At 37.0% G+C, this 17,675-nt stretch overlaps 1 protein-coding gene across 2 annotated transcripts in view; it reads left to right on the top strand.

The window, feature by feature from the left end:
• Window positions 1-17,675, top strand: part of ZFYVE9 (zinc finger FYVE-type containing 9) — a 201,123-nt gene that overhangs the window by 116,318 nt on the left and 67,130 nt on the right. Inside the window, exons 6-10 of one of the 2 annotated variants that reach the window (XM_024248413.3) lie at window positions 2,312-2,488; window positions 4,117-4,286; window positions 10,163-10,283; window positions 14,002-14,124; window positions 16,857-17,012. In XM_024248413.3, coding sequence (XP_024104181.2) covers window positions 2,312-2,488; window positions 4,117-4,286; window positions 10,163-10,283; window positions 14,002-14,124; window positions 16,857-17,012 — 747 coding nt within the window. The remainder of the gene's footprint in view (window positions 1-2,311; window positions 2,489-4,116; window positions 4,287-10,162; window positions 10,284-14,001; window positions 14,125-16,856; window positions 17,013-17,675) is intronic. The other variant, XM_054554772.2, reaches the window with a different exon arrangement.

Raw genomic sequence — 17,675 nt, 5'->3', positions numbered from 1 at the left:
TAGCATCTAGGACCAAGTAGAAAATTGCATTTTTAAAGCCCATTTATCTCTTTAATGCTACTTAGATTTGCTGTGAGAATAATGGCTTAGAATCTAGTTGTTACGTGGTAAAAAGAATATGGCCGGGGAAAGTAAATAAAACTTACCCAGTGTTCATCTTTTGCTGGACTGGAAATGATTTTAAGGGCATATTAGTTAAAAACCCTGAGTATCCTTGTAAAAAGATACACTAAAATTGTTCAGGTTATAGTATTTTCTCTTTGAATGCATCTTTGTACAGTTGCTGGAACAATTACTAATAGACATAAAATGTTAAACTTGAACACCAGTGCTACCTGTGCCAGGATAGTGTGCCTCCTGGAGGCTGGAACTTATCTGCTCTGAGACCCCTCCTGCTCTGTCTGTCTGCATTGCTGATAGTGATGTTTTCCTGTTGCTGGCTTATTAACCTATTGCATGACAGTTAATCTGATCTGTTCTAATTTCCTATGATCCACCCAGTTTCCTCCCATTTCTGAATTCTTACAATTTTGACCAAATATGAATCATTCTCTCCACTCTTAAGGGTTACTTTTTAAATAGTGGTTATTTCACTTGGTTGCTCAATTGATGATTTTTATTCTGCTGCTTTCATTTTCGGGCACATATTCACAGATAAGAGCATGCTGCTTAATTATAGTACCTAATATCTCTTTTATTTGATGAGATCTTCCAACTTGATAGCTAATTTTTTTTAACTTGGCATAGCTAAAGATGAAGGAAATGGCAGAGGATTCACATGGAATACTTTTTATTAAGCCAAGGAGGCCCTTAACAGGGGATCCTAAGGTAATCCACTTTTCCTGGTTTTTCCAGTGTCTTTCCTCTCGCATGGCTTAGCCCGGTCTTTTTCTTAATATTTAATTTGATGCTTTTCAGTGTTCCCTATCCCTTTTTCCCTTTCTCCTTTTCTCTTCCTCCCCTCTTCCTGCCAGTGCTTTCAAAGGAACATAGCTTTTGTTACTAGCCTTGTCTTGCAGTTTGGAGGCAATAAATATTCAAAATCCTATGGATCATTCTTTGATGTTGAATGAGATTTTTGAAAGGATGCTTAAAAAGAGGGTGGCTTCTGTTTCTGGGCATGTGGTATTACCTGAACCTAGAAGATAAAATTTGGTATCTTTCATTTCTGTAGCACCTTTCATCCTATTTGCTTTAAAGGCAATAGGTGATGTGTCAGTATTTAGTGAAATTATAGGGTACACAGAATCTTAATGTATTTGTGATCATTTATATTGGTTGATCACACTTACATGATATTGGCACATTTTCATGTTCAAATAGGTCCTGTGCTTTTGAGACACACCAGAGATGTGAAATGGTTGTTACTGATGGATACTTTTATACAGGGTGATGATTACATAAAAGCAGAATTCAGAAAAAGATTGAGATGTGTCCTCCTGAGCTTTAGGCTTTAGAAATTTTTAATGAGATTTTATTTTAACTAACAAGAGCCTTAAAAGTTTAGAAATGAAACTTAAAATTATACAGTAGAGTTATGCTATTTTAGCCCCTGATTTTGCTTTTTGATAGAACTTTATAAAATGCATTAAATATTAAATGAAAAAATGTCTAAATGCTATCCAAGTTTCAAATTCTTAAAGTTTGATGTTGTTTCACTCCCTCTTAAGGAAATGTTTGGTCTCCTATAAAGAAGCCAGGCTCCAACCTTTAACTCAGGTTGATCTGCTATCAGTCTATCAGAAGTATCCTATAATTCTTTTTTCTTTTTTTCTTTTTTATTTTTTTGAGATGAAATCTCGCTCTGTTGCCCAGGCTGGAGTGCAGTTGTGCGATCTTGGCTCACTGCAAGCTCCGCCTCCCGGGTTCACGCCATTCTCCTGCCTCAGCCTCCCGAGTAGCTGGGACTACAGGCGCCCGCCACCACACCTGGCTAATTTTTTGTATTTTTAGTAGAGACGGGGTTTCACCATGTTAGCCAGGATGGTCTTGATCTCCTGACCTCGTGATCCACCCGCCTCGGCCTCCCAAAGTGCCTGGATTAGAGGCATCAGCCACCGCTCCCGGTCTAATTCTTTAAAAAAAAAAAAATCATGTTATTCTTATTTGCTCCAACCAAATAGTTTATTTGGCTAAATGGTCTCCTTTATTACGTAAAATCACCTATCTCTTTAATACCTTCACTAGCTGGAAGAGAGACATACTATGAGTATTAATTAGGAGAAGCTGCATTATTTATCCAATATTGTGGAGGTCTTGATGTCCATATTTTGCAATCCATTCACATTGATTGTGTCTGTATTTGCTTTAGCTCAAGCCTGGGAGAACATGATGAGTGCCTCAAGCCAGAGCCCTAACCCTAACAATCCTGCTGAATACTGTTCTACTATCCCTCCCTTGCAGCAAGCTCAGGCCTCAGGAGCTCTGAGCTCTCCACCTCCCACTGTGATGGTACCTGTGGGAGTTTTAAAGCACCCTGGAGCAGAAGGTAGGGGATCATGTGCTATTCTCTCTCTTTTTCCTCACGAAGTTCCTCTGAAAAGGTGCTGATATGACTTTACAGCACAAGTCTTAAAAAACACTGCAGATAAGTCTCTTTGGGTGGTTATTAAAATGGAACAACAAGGTGAAAAATGTGTCAAGACTATTTCTGGGCAAGTAGAGAATAATATTGTGTTGCTTGGTATTTTAGAGGCACCTCAGAATATATGTCAGTCTCCTCTCCAACTTAAGAATGGAGTAATTACACTGCTTGTCCTTAAAAAGAGGTGCAGAATTTGAAGTCAGTCTGTAAATTCCTAGCCTACCTCATGCCTGTCTTAATGTTCTTTGTAGGAGTTTAGTAAGTGATAAAAATGAGAGTTCTTCTTTCTGACCAGCCCATTCAAGTATTGCTTTTTGGAGTATACATTGCCATTTTCTCTTTTCATTTTTAATCTGTCCATATAAAAATATGAACATTTTTGTGTTAGGGACATAGACTTTAAATCTAGAACTTTAATTCTGATTATATCATATGATAGGTAGAAAATTTCAGCCTCAACTTACGTTGGTTTATTATATCTTTATGATGATAATATTGTCAGATGAAAGGCACTGTGTAAGTGCAGGGGATTATGAATAGTAAAAATAACATTTATTTCCTTAAAATGATCTTATCAAGTTTCCCTTGGTAATTAAAATCAGTCTTCCTTCATTAATTTTATCTTTTCATCTATTAATATTCCCTTCCCCTTGCTAAATAACCCACCTTCCCTTTTGAAGATCATAGACTTCTATTGACATTATCATACTCTTCCCCATTTTTTCTCTTTTCAGATCATCCCTTAGTCATACTCCTTGTATTTTTATGAATTTAGGCTTTCTTAAAATCTTTATTCTCTTCATTTGTTGTTTTTGTTGTTCTTCCCTAGTCTCTGTGTGTTTTGGCTGTTTGAATTGATTTCTAAAACTGGACTTAAAGGGATCATTTCATCAGACTCAGTTTTCCAGCTTTTTCCCTGTCTTTTTACTAAAACACAAATTACTTTTGCACTGCCAGATCAGTCTTTTTCTTCTTCAGTTACACTTCAGGCAAAGATCTGGTCAGTTTGCTTCCCAATTCTTACATATCTGTGCCAGCTCTTCTGTTATAAATGAATTATTCTTTAACATTCTTCAGGGCATCTTTTGCCCTTTAAAAGTACCATATCACTTTACCAGATGTTTAATTTCTTTGGAAACCTCATACCTTTAGAAAATGTGAATGTCTATTGCTTTTTTCACCATGCTATTAATTTATTTCCAAGGCCCTTGAATACTTTCCTTAGTTTCTCTGTCAGTGATACGGGACAGAGTATGTGACATAATCATAGATGTATTTAAGAACTCTTAATATTTCAAAGCAAAGTATTTTACTCTGCATATAAGTTAAAGAAGTAAAGAATATATTTAAATTTGTATTTTTAATTCATTTATAACCACTTTTATATACAGTTACATTTCTGATGTTTCTGATTGTAAGTTGCCAAGTAGTGATTTCTTTGTACATCTGGAATTGGTGACCTTCTCTTCTTTGATGTTAGAAAACCTTCCAATGCCACATTGATGCCTGTTTTATTTTTCTGGCCCCTCAAGTGGCTCAGCCCAGAGAGCAGAGGCGAGTTTGGTTTGCTGATGGGATCTTGCCCAATGGAGAAGTTGCTGATGCAGCCAAATTAACAATGAATGGAACTTCCTCTGCAGGAACCCTGGCTGTGTCACACGACCCAGTCAAGCCAGTAACTACCAGTCCTCTACCAGCAGAGGTAAGAAAACAAAACAGCAACTAAAATTGCATAGCTACTTTACTCAGCATTGTGCTGCCTCTGTCTTGCCTTTTTCTTTGTTGCATTACTTTTGTGTGGAACTCTGTAGGTTTTGGATACAACTTAGTGTGTACGTGCACATATATGGATAAAGTAAATGTGGCAAAAATCAGCTGTTGTTCTTTGCTGTATATTTAGAAGTTTTTTCAGGAGAAAGGTTCTTAATGAAGATTGTTCTCAGATGAGCTCAGGTGCTCCAATTTAGCTAGCAGTCGGGCTGTAGGGAATTCTGTCCCCTTGCTACATTGGTTTTTAAAGCATGTTCCCCAGGTTCCATGGCAGCCTCTCAGGAGTGCTATGGTGAGGAAGAGCAGGTAACATGAAAGGGCCTGAGGAGCTGAGTTGAAAACCCTGGCTTATCAACATCCCCTACCAGAGTGGTACTCTTGTTACACTTGTTGAGCCTACACTGACACATCGTAGCCAACCCAAGTCCACATTTTACATTAAGATTGGATACTTTTTTTTCTTTTTTTGAGATAGAGTCTCTGTTGCCCGGGCTGCAGTACAGTGGCGTGATCTTGGCTCACTGCAACCTCTACCTCCCAGGTTCAAGCAATTCTCCTGCCTCAGCCTCCAAAGTAGGTGGGATTACAGGCGCCTGCCACCATGCCAGGCTAATTTTTGTATTTTTAGTAGAGACAGGGTTTCACCACGTTGCCCAGACTGCGTCTTGAACTCCTGACCTCAAGTGATCCACCCCCTCAGCCTCCCAAAGTGCTAGGATTACAGGTGTGAGCCACCACACCCTATCAGGATTGGATAAAAATTTTACTCCTGATGTTTTCATAGAATTGTTAGTTACTAATTATTTATATTAATGATAAGTAATATTTTTTCAGACATTTACATCCTATATAATTTGTGAGTTTGATTGTAATTGAAATTGCATGTTGTTAAGATTAGATTTTTTGACATGCAGAGCTGACTTACCTGTTTGGTGAGTTATTGAACCATGTAATATCTGTCTTCAAATATTTCTATTTTTTGAATTTTTCTGTGGCTGCAGAGGGTGACAGCCAGAACTATGTCTTATCCTTTTTTGTATCTCCACAGTGACTTTGTCAAGAAAGTTTTTTCTTTATTCCCCTCAATTTTTTTTTGTTTGTTTGTTTTGGTTTTTTTTTTTTTTTTGAGACAAAGTCTCACTCTGTTGCCCAGGCTCCAGTATAGTGCCGCAGACATGGCTCTCTGCAGCCCTAACATCCCATGCTCAAGCGATCTTTCTGCCACAGCCTCCCAAATAGCTGGGACTGTAGGCAAGCCTGCCCACAACTGTTTATTTGGAAAAAAATTCAGCCTACAGAAAAGTTACAAGAATAATACAGTGAATACCCATATACTCTTCACCTGTCTTCATCAACTGTTACCATTTTGCCACATTTACTCTACCACTTCAGAGTACACACACATTTTTTTTTATGACCCATTTAAGGATTGGTTGCACTTCACCACTTAATAGTTCAGCTTGTGTACCCTAAGAAAAGTCATTTTCTTATATAACCACAATACAATTATCACATGAGATGGAAACTTAACATATAATTCTGGTTTTCCCAGTTGTCACAATAATGTTCTTTATAGCTTTAATTTTTTTGTTTTGTTTTGTTTTGAGACGGAGTCTTGCTTTCTCGCCCAGGCTGGAGTGCAGTGGTGCGATCTCGGCTCACTGCAAGCTCCGCCTCCCAGGTTCATGCCATTCTCCTGCCTCAGCCTCCCGAGTAGCTGGGACTACAGGCGCCCGCCACCGTGCCCAGCTAATTTTTATATATTTTTTAGCAGAGATGGGATTTCACCATGTTAGCCAGGATGGTCTCGATCTCCTGACCTCCTGATCTGCCCTCCTTGGCCTCACAAAGTGCTGGGATTATAAGCGTGAGCCACTGCACCTGGCCTATAGCTTTCATTTTTACATGTATGTGTGTGCACAGATATATTAATTTTTAAAATAAAATTTATTTTTAAAAATCAAGATCTCATTAAGGACCACAGTTGCATTTAGTTGTCATATTTCTTTGGTTTGCTTTAATCTTGAATAGTTCTCTTACTTTTTTTTTTAAAGTTTTTATGTCATTAATATTTAAGTATTTGGGCCATGTTTTACATGATACTCTCAATGTGTAGTTGTCTGTTTTTTTTTTCCTCATGACTAGTTGCAGATTAAACATTTTTTGGCAGTAATGACAATCCTACATAAGTGAGGATGATTTCTTAAAGGATCACATCAAGAAGTATTAGTTTGGGTTGGGTGCAGTGGCTCACATCTGTAATCCCAGCACTTTGGAAGGCCAAGGCAGGAGGATTGCCTGAACCCCGAGTTTGAGACCAGCTTGGGCAACATAGTCAGACTCTTTCTCTATATAAAATTAAAAAATTAGCTGGGCATGATGGCACATGCCTGCAGTCCCAGCTACTCAGGAGGCTGAGGTGGGAGGGTGATGATTTTTTTCTTTCTGTTAAATTTCTTTGCTATCTCTTAGTTTGTATGATGGGTTCTTAAACTATAAATATTTTTGAAAGAATGAGGAAGGTCTAGTGAGTGAATGTTATAGGGAAACAATTTTCTGCTCATTATAAGACAAGCTAAGCCACATTATTTTGTGCTCTCACATTGTGCAACACTCTAATATTTATGTGGTAAAATGAGAGAAAGCAAACTCTTTAATGCCAGACTAGAAAATATTAATATTTTTCTTATTTTTATGATCTAGTAGAGTGCCTGGCACTTAAAAGTGCCCAATAAATGAAGTAAATGTCTTTTTATTATTATTATTATACTTTAAGTTCTGGGATACATGTGCAGAACCTGCAGGTTTGTTACCTAGGTATACATGTGCAATGGTGGTTTGCTGCACCCATCAACCCGTCATCTAGGTTTTAAGCCCCGCAGTAAATGCCTTTTCACGGAAGGCATTTAAGTAGAGACCAACTGACCGCTTCTTATGATATTAAAAGGAGGATTTTTGCACCATTCAATAGTAGGTTAGAATAGATTATTTTCTGTACCAGGCCTTCAAGTCAGTTAATAGTAGTTTGCTAGTAAAATTTTATAAAGCTCCTATATGATGCCATACTGGAAAATTTTAGAAATCCCACTAAAAATGTATAGTCCTAAAAACTTTGTCCTAAGTAGAGACAAAAGTATGTTAAAACATGGGCATATTTATTTTATTTTATTTTATTCTTTGTTTGAGTCAGAGTTTTGCTCTTGTTGTCCAGGCTGGAGTGCAGTGGCATGATCTCAGCTCAATGCAACCTCCGCCTCCTGGGCTTGAGTGATTCTCCTGCCTCAGCCTCCTGGGTAGCTGGGATTACAGGTGCCCACCACCACACCTGGCAAATTTTGTATTTTTAGTAAGAGATGGTTTCACCATGTTGGCAAGGCTGGTCTTGAACTCCTGGCCTCAGGTCATCTCCCCTCCTTGGCCTCCCGAAGTGCTGGGATTATAGGCATGAGCCACCATGTCCGGCCATATTTTGAAGAAATAGTTTTAATGTTTGTTCAGGTATAAAATATATATAGCAAAATGCATGACTAAGGAGCATGAATCTTTAGGAAACACCTTAAATTTATACATGGTTTTATATATATGTGTGTGTGTGTATACACACACACACACACACACACACACACACACACATAAAATATGTAACCACCATTCAGGTGAAGATACAGAACATCTCCAGTACTCCATAAGGGTTCCTTATGCACTTTTTCTGTCAGTACCTTCTCCTTTCGTCAAGGTAACCATTGTTCTCACTTCTGTCTCTACAGATTAGTTTTGCTTATTCTTGAATTCATATAAATCGAAACAATAGTATATAATGTTTTGTGTTTAGCTTTTTAAGCTCAACTTAATATTTATGAGATTTATCCATATGCATCAAAAATTAATTTATTGCTGAGTATTAGTCCATTGTATGGATATGCCATAATTTATGTTATGTTCTCCTGTTAGTGGTCATTCAAATTGTTTCCAGTTTTTGGCTATTATGAATGAAATGAAGCTGCTAGAAATATTCTTTTTTTTTCTTTTTTTTTTTTTGAGTCTCGCTCTGTTGCCCAGACTGGAATGCAGTGGCAGGATCTCGGCTCACTGTAACCTCCACCTTCCAGTTTCAAGCAATTCTCCTGCCTCAGCCTCCCAAGTAGCTGGGATTACAGGCACACGCCTAGCTAATTTTTGTATTTTTTTGTAGAGACGGGATTTCACCATATTGGCCAGGCTGATGTTGAACTCCTGTCCTCAAGCAGTCTGCCTTCCTTGGCCTCCCAAAGTATTGGGATTACGGGCGTGAGCCACTGTACCTGGCCGTATGAATATTGTTATACACGTTAAAAACAGCTTTTAAATATTTTTCTTTTAACTTTTTGTTTTGAGACGGAGTTTTGTTCTTGTCGCCCAGGCTGGAGTGCAATGGTGCGATCCTGGCTCACTGAAACCTCCGCCTTCTGGGTTCAAGTGATTCTCCTGCCTCAGCCTCCCTAGTAGCTGAGATTACAGGCATGTGCCACCATGCCCAGCTAATTTTTGTATTATTAGTAGAGATGGGATTTCACCATGTTGGCCAGGCTGATCTCAAACTCCTGACCTCAGGTCATCCACCCGCCTCAACCTCCCAAAGTGCTGGGATTACAGGCATGAGCCACTGCACCTGGCCTCTTTTAACTCTTTAAAAGCTTCTATTTCATGTTTAAGTTATAGAGAATATACATCTGTATAGTATGGGAAATGAAAGTTATAGAGAATGTAGAGAGGCGAGCATCATTTTAATAAATATTTGAGCATGTTCTATTTAATAATTAAGTGGATTTAATGCCAACCAACATGTTTTGCAACCTTATACTTCATTAAATATAGCTAATGTGATCTGCCTAGTAATGCAAAGAAAAATGAACTTCAGGCCGGGTGCGGTGGCTCACACCTGTAATCCTAGCACTTTGGGAGGCCAAGGCTGGCAGATCACAAAGTCAGGAGATTGAGACCATCCTGGCTAACAGGTGAAACCCCATCTCTACTAAAAATACAAAAATTAGCCAGGTGTGGTGGCACGCACCTGTAATCCCAGCTACTCGGGAGGCTGAGGCAGGAGAATTGCTTGAACCCGGGAAGCAGAGGTTGTAGATCATGCCATTGCACTCCAGCCTGGGCGATAGAGTGAGACTCCTTCTCAAAAAAAGAAAAAAAAAAAGAACTTCAAGATTTATTTTATTACATAGTAAATGAAAAATGATGACATTGTATCAAAGTTGATTTTTTTCCCTTTTTTATTGTGGAAAAATATTAACATATATAACATATGATTTACAATTTTAACAGTTTTTAAGTGAATTCATTGGCATCAAGTACATTCACATTGTTTTGCAACTATCACCACTGTTTTCAAAGTTAATTTTTAAAAGCAATATAAATTAGACTTTAAATAGTTCCCAAGGTATTAAAAATTAAGAAATTATGAAATAATACAGAGATTTTGTTTCTTTTGCCACTACAGTTTTTTAAAAATATTTTTCTCTTATGGCAAAAGAAACCTGGGTAAAGGAAGCTTTAATGCAGGTTTTAAGGCCTCTTCTGTCATTACCATGATTTGATGATACCAAAAGAAGAAACTTACACATTTGAAAACATTTTCATAGTATAAGCCTAATTTGTTTTTTGTTTTTTTTAACCCACGGGTTAATGAATATTTTGTGCTGCCTTTCAAAAAGTATGAATTTCAAATTTTCACTTAAGTTCCCATTTATATTTTTAATTATGTCTTGCCAAAGTCTTGAATTCTCTGTAGTGCTCACTTTGTTGATTTGCTTTTCCTAGGCAGATATTTGTCTATTCTCTGGGAGTATAACTCAGGTCGGAAGTCCTGTTGGAAGTGCAATGAATCTTATTCCTGAAGATGGCCTTCCTCCCATTCTCATCTCCACTGGTGTAAAAGGAGGTATGTGGACTATATATTTAAACACTGATAGTTCTATCTGCCAAATGTTACCTTCTAATTAAGGTAGACAGAATTTGAGTGACATTCACCTTTCTCTTATCCAACAAAACAAACTCCCCCAAAACTATGAAAACAGTTGTTGCTGTTATTATTTTAGAGTAGATGCTTATGTTTTTATATTATAATGTCATTTTCATTTTTTGAATGGATATAGTATTACTTATAATATAAATGTAGTTTATTAGCAGTTTTAAAACATATTTCAAAGCACATAATATTCTGAAGGATTGCTTGTGGTTTAGGATGAACCCACCCTGATACAGTCATTTATTTAGCTTTTCATTTTGAGGTATAATATACATTCAGAAAGAACATATAGTAAGTGTGAAGAGCACTGAATTTAAATGGCAATTTTACTGTTAAAAATATTTTTAGGGATCTTGATAAGAAGTAAAATTATTATCTAATCAAAAGAATGCTTAATATTATGTGAAATTTTATTTTTATAATTTTAACTTTTATTCTAGATTCAAAGGGAACGTGTGCAGATCTGTTACATGGATATAGTGCATGATGCTGAGGTTTGGGTTATGATTGATCCTGTCACCCAGGTAGTGAGCATAGTACCCAATAGGTAATTTTTTTTTTTTTTTTTGAGACAGGGTCTCTTTATCCAGTCAGCCACTGATGGGCACTTAGGTTGATTCTATGTCTTTGTTATTGTGAATAGTGCTGCAGTGAACATTCAAGTACATGTGTCTTTTTGGTAGAACAATTTATTTTCTTTTGGATATACACCCAGTAATGGGATTGCTGGGCTGAATGGTAGTTCTCCTTTAAGTTCTTTGAAAAATCTCCAAACTGCTTTCCACAGTGGCTGAACTAATTTACGTTTCTATCAACAGTGTATACATGTCCCCTTTTCTCCACAGCCTCACCAGCATCTATTGTTTTTTGACTTTTTAATAATAGCCGTTCTGACTGGTGTGAGTTGATATCTCATTGTGGTTTTGATTTGCATTTCTCTGATGATTAGTGTGAAATTTTATTGCTGACATATATGGATCAGTATACAATTACTACATTTTTAGAAGGTGGCTTATTAATTAACCTCTCCTGAACTTTGTCCTAGGCTTTTACCTGGTCTCCTTGCCTTCAGTCTTTCTTTCCTTCATTTTGTCTTCCACACTGTTGCCAGTTATATTTTTAAACATAGATATTATCTTATATTGCATTTACTTAGAAATATTTAACGGATTCCCAATGCCTTTAGTGTAAATTACTTATCTTAGCAGGCAATTTTTTTTTTTTTTTTTTTGAGATGGAGTCTCGATCTGTCGCCAGGCTGGAGTGCAGTGGTACAGCCTCAGCTCACCACAACCTCCGCCTCCCGGGTTCAAGCAGTTCTCCTGCCTCAGTCTCCTAAGTAGCTGGGACTACAGGTGCATGCCACCATGCCCGGCTAATTGTTGTATTTTTAGTAGAGACGGGGTTTCACTATGTTGACCAGGCTGGTCTTGAACTCTTGACCTGGTGATTTGCCCACCTCGGCCTCCCAAAGTGCTGGGATTACAGGCGTGAGCTACCATGCCTGGTCTGACAATGTTTCTTATAACCTTGTCTCAGCCTGTCTTTCTAGCTGTTTATTATCAACTTTATTTCCAGCCATTCCCCAGCACCTTACATGTATACTGCAGATTATTTGCTATTTTTTGAATATTTACTTTTCATTCTTCTGTACTTTTTCTTGTGCTGTGGAATAATGGGAAAGAATGGACTTCAGAATTAAACCTGACTTTTAATGCCAGTACCGTTCCATTCTAGCTGTGTGATCCAGTTGGCAAGTCATTCATCCTCTCTGAATTTGTTTCCTAGTCTGTTTTATTTAAAATAATTATATAAATACACCTACTTAAAAGTCATTGTGGGTATTAAGTTAGATATCATACCTGTAAGTACATACCAAGAAAGTATCTGGCATGAAGTAGGCATGTAATTAATATTTTCCATTTCTTCCTTTCTTCTGCCTAGAATACCCCTTTCTACTGTAGTCTTCCTGAAGAACTCCTCAACCTTTTAAAATCCAGCTTAATGGTTAATTCTTTTCTGAATCCTTACCTGGGCTGCTTAGAAAATAGTGTTTTGCTTCATTATCTCTGTTCTAATAGTGGTTCCTATAGACTGTTGGCTACATTAACACTTTTTCTCATTGCAATTTAGATATTATATTTTCAGATCATATTCTTTCACTTAGACTGTGAATTTCTTCATCTTATTTTATACTTGCATTTACTGCTCCTTGCATGGTGCTAGGCCCATAGTAGGCTCTCAGCAAATGCTGTCTGTATTGTGCTCTCAAATGCAGCTATGTCCCAGATAGTTCAGCAGTGAACTTTCACATACAGTTAAGCATTCTTTTGATTGCATAATGCTTTTGCTCCTTTACCAGGACCCTGTAAAAATATCTATTGTTAGTAAAATTGCTGCTTAGGGTTCAGATTTTTATTTTAATAAATCTTAGATTAACAAGGAACTAAACTGGCCTACTCTGTTGTTACAAAGAGTCAGATTGTTGGATTCCATTTTCATAAAAAGTTATGTCCATTAAATCTAATTGTCAAAACTTCTCCTACCAAGAAAGAACAGTGAATTATCTGTATTACTCAATTAAACTATATTACAGTCTCTTCATCAAAATTTTGCAATTTTTTATTCCAGTGGGATGACTTTACTTAAAAAATTTTAAACTCAGGATTTCTCCTTCCAATAAATATTTTTAATAATGGGGTAGATATTTCCCATTGTAGCCAAAAAACCCATTTTAAAATTTCCATTAGAAAATGGGAAATGATGTTACTTTGTTCTACCTGACTGTCCCTCAAAGATGCATTTTATATAAGACCAACCAAGCAACATTCAACTTTTAGGTTTTCAGTTCCTTTCCCGTATCTCTAGATTCTACAGTGATTATTACCCATGATTTGACTTCAAGCTGAAAGGACCACTGTCATTCAAAATGAGATGCTGAAGCACATACCGTGCTTCCAGAGATTAAATGGGAAGAGTTACATTCAGTATTAACTTGTTCATGTTCAGAATCTTATGTGTGATTTACTGATGATTTTAGTGACATGTGTACTAAACTCTTAAATTATACTTAAAGGAATTGTTTTATGAAGCCAGTCACGCACGATACTTTTATTTTCTGGGTTCATTTTTTTAAAGTTTAAGTTTTTAATTGTCAAAAATGTCAAACAGTACAGAAGATCATAGAGTAAAAGGTAGGGCTCTCTTCTACCCCAACTATTTGATTTCCTTTCCAGAGGTAACTAGTATATTATCACTTTCTTGTGTATCATGAGTTATTTTAAATGCTGGTCTTGAACATTTATTATGTGAAATTCTTGTTATAGTAGTTGGAAAATTTTTATTAAATAGAAAGGTAGTCTTTAGATTGTGGCACAAACCACTGTGGGGAGAGGTCTATACACAGGATAACCACATTATCATCTAAAGTGGACTGCGTCACTTTTGAGAGTAAAAGTGGGCACTATTAATATGATACTGAGCCAGCAGATACAAACCATGCTCTGTATGCACCTATTGATAAATCAAATGCATGTCTCTTTTCTGTGAATAATTAGCTCATTTCTCCATCTGATCTCTTTCTTGATTTGTCCCTTTAACCAATCTGTTACATTGTTTTCTCCCCTTTCAGACTATGCTGTGGAAGAGAAACCATCACAGATTTCAGTAATGCAGCAGTTGGAGGATGGTGGCCCTGACCCACTTGTATTTGTTTTAAATGCAAATTTGTTGTCAATGGTTAAAATTGTAAATTGTAAGTTATAAATTTTTAAAAATTAAAATCAGATGGTTTACTGACTCATAGATAGTACATAAAACTTTCAGATTTATTACACACAAGTATTTTTATATAGAGCCACATCTTTTTTTTTTTTTTTTTTGAGACAGAATCTCGCTGTGTCGCCCAGGCTGGAGTGCAGTGGTACGATCTCGACTCACTGCAAGCTCCACCTCCTGGGTTCACGCCATTCTCCTGCCTCAGCCTCCTGAGCAGCTGGGACAACAGGCGCCCGCCACCACGCCCGGCTAATTTTTTGTATTTTTTTTTTTTTTTTTTAGTAGAGACGGGGTTTCACCGTGTTAGCCAGGATGGTCTTGATCTCCTGACCTTGTGATCCACCCGCCTTGGCCTCCCTAAGTGCTGGGATTACAGGCATGAGCCACCGTGCCCAGCCTAGCCACATCTTACTGAACACTGAGTTCTGAAAAAGTTGGTTTGTATAAAATGATATATCCCAGAGGATAGCTGTGGAACTAACCGAAACTCTCACATTTAGTTACAGGGGTGAGGTAAGTGAATTCTCCATGGATGAAAGCCAAACAAATCTTGAACTTATCTGAGTTAAGTTCTTCTTGAGATTAATATGTTAAATCACAACTTACCACCAGAATAACTGGTGGTAGATAAATTATACAGGCTACCCAAATAATTTACGTGCTGTATTTTAATCCCAGAAACCTCAATTATGGTGCGAAACTTTATTTAGGAAAAGTGTTAACTAACACACAGTAAAGCTTCAATACATCATAAATTGAGATTCAGAAGAAACTTCTCAATTGTTGGTGCTAGCATCATGGGCATCAGGATGAGAAAGACAACAGTATTTCAGAATTTTTTGAGACAGAGTCTCACTCTGTCATCCAGGCTGGATTGCAGTGGCATGATCTCTGTTCATTGCAGCCTCTGCCTCCTGAGCTCAAGCAGTCCTCCCACGTCAGCCTCCCAGGTAGCTGAGACTACAGGTGCGCACCACCATACCTGGCTAATTTTTTTTGTATTTTTTTGTAGAGACAGGAGTCTCACCATGTTGCCCAGGTTGTTCTTGAACTCCTGAACTCAAGTGATGTGCCTGCCTTGGTCTCCCAAAGTGCTGGGATTACAGATGTGAGCCACTGCGCCAGCTAGTAATTTTGAGAATTATTTAGAGAATGCATTTATTCTGAATGAGTGCTAATAGGCAATTGTAAAGGAAGGAACTTCTGGGGACCCATCCTGCGGTTCTCCATATGTACTTAAGTTGATTTTGGGAACCAGAAACATATACTACTTCTTTAGAAGTTCTACATTGATGAAATGTGGGTTTCTGGCTTACTTGCTAATCACACTCTTGTATGTTTGGCCAGTTATTAATGCTTGCTACCTTTCCTTCTAGGATCAGATTTAAAATTAATTTGCTTAAAATTTCAATTTGCCATATCTAGTTTATAAATTATGCTTAGAAATTAGCTAACCTAAGACCAGGCACCCTGATGCACACCTGTAGTCCCAGTGCTTTGGGAGGCCAAGGCAGATGAATCACTTGAGCCCAGGAGTTCGAGACTAGCCTGGGCAACATGGTGAAACCTCATCCCTACAAAAAAAAAAAAAAAAAATTGGGTGTGGTGACATGCTCCTGTAGTCCCAGCTATTCTCGAGGCTGAGGTGGGAGGAGTTCTTGAGCCCAGGAGACGGAGGTTGCAATGAGCCGAGATCATGCCACTGCACTCCAGCCTGAATGACAGAGTGAGACCCTGTTTCAAAAAAAAAAAAAAAATTAGCTAACCTAGATTCTTGAAGTATATACCATCATTAGGAATGTCCTATTTAGGTACATAAAGCAAGGATTCCCAAAGTGAAATAAAGATGTCTTTGTTTTTTTGATTAACATTTGTTTTGATTTACATGGTGGTATTCATAATTTTATTTGAGTCCTTTTTCAGTTCCTTTGGGGATCCCATTGTGTTGGGGTATGAAGAGTAAAAGTGTCAAGGATTAAACATTGTTTTTGACTACATATGGTTTCTGCTGTTCATACTCTCTGTATAGCCTTAAAGTGAAGGAGTTGGAACTAAGTAATTCGGAAAAGCCATCCTTTTCACTAATTTTTACAGCATGAAGCCAAGTAAAGTCATGTTGCTGATTATCTAGAATTTTTTCCTGGAAAGGACTATAGTTAAAATAGCTAGAATTTCTTGGTCATATATTAAATTTAATAAATATACATAAAAATATATTTCCTTTAGGTCACAACCTGAAGACAAATCTATATTATTGGCTTTTATTGTAATTACTTCTAGCCTTACGTAGGTAATTACTTCCTTTGATGATGTGATTTGTTAAAATATAAAGGTGGAGGACTATGTTCTTCAGTCACATTTGGCTATGTTTGGCTTACAATACATAGTTTGGTTTTATTTTAGTATTAATAGAATGTTGCTTCTTTTAATAGGAGTTAAAAGTTTTAAGTGCATTTTATTATTATTTCTTTTACTTCCATTTCAATCATTTTTCTAAGTGTTTAGAAAAGAGCCAGAGGCATTGGCATGTTTTATTTTCTACAATAGGTTTTTGGCTCAATGCAGTGACAGTTCACAGTTGAATTATACAGACTCAGTGTGATCTATTTTAATCTTTGCTGTATTGTAACATAGATTTCTGTGCATCTTTTTTTAAGAGTAAGGATTGATAGGAACGTCTTTATTTTTGTGTTTTTATTCCATCTGTAGATGTGAACAGGAAGTGCTGGTGTTTCACAACCAAGGGAATGCATGCAGTGGGTCAGTCTGAGATAGTCATTCTTCTACAGTGTTTACCGGATGAGAAGTGTTTGCCAAAGGATGTCTTTAATCACTTTGTGCAGCTTTATCGGGATGCTCTGGCAGGTAGGAATGCTTTATGACTTAGTCTGCTCCCTTTGTAGATGACAAAAAAATTTTGAATTCAAATACAAAATAATAGTCTTAACTTTGGACTTAAGCATGGCAGGGGACTTTGATATTAGTGGCAAGTTGGAGCTTTCCATGGTTTGAGGAAATTATAAATTTTAGTATTGTACCTGGTATAGTTTTTATTTTACAGAGGCTGGAATCAAAGCTGTGAGAGAATCTGGTGACCTAAATGTAAGAATATTTTCTTTTTAGTGGCCTAGGGGTCAGGATATTGGTACCTGGTAGAAGGAAGCATATTTGTAACTTACTTCTTGTTTCTTTGGTTAACAATATTTAATCATAGTGTAAATGCTAATGAATATTCAAATTTCAAAAACAATTAGCATAGATGACTATGGCTTCAAAATTGTAAATATTAACTGTAACAATTTAAAAGTAAAGGCATAGAGGTTAGAAGTTGGGAAAGACTAAGAATATTAAAAAGAAACTAAGATTGAGAGAAAAGAAACACATTATTTATTTGACATTACAGTTATTTATTATGACATTGTGTTATTTGACATTACAAAGTCAGCCTCCCTTTGATTTAACAAATGAGGTAAAAAAAATGGTGTAATTGAACTATTCTCGTTTATTGTAACAGGAAGTCAGTATATA

This window comes from Pongo abelii, chromosome 1, assembly GCF_028885655.2.
Source record: "Pongo abelii isolate AG06213 chromosome 1, NHGRI_mPonAbe1-v2.0_pri, whole genome shotgun sequence".
Lineage (NCBI taxonomy): Eukaryota > Metazoa > Chordata > Mammalia > Primates > Hominidae > Pongo > Pongo abelii.
Note: the sequence above shows the minus strand (reverse complement) of the source record. Positions and strands in the feature narration are given on the sequence as shown.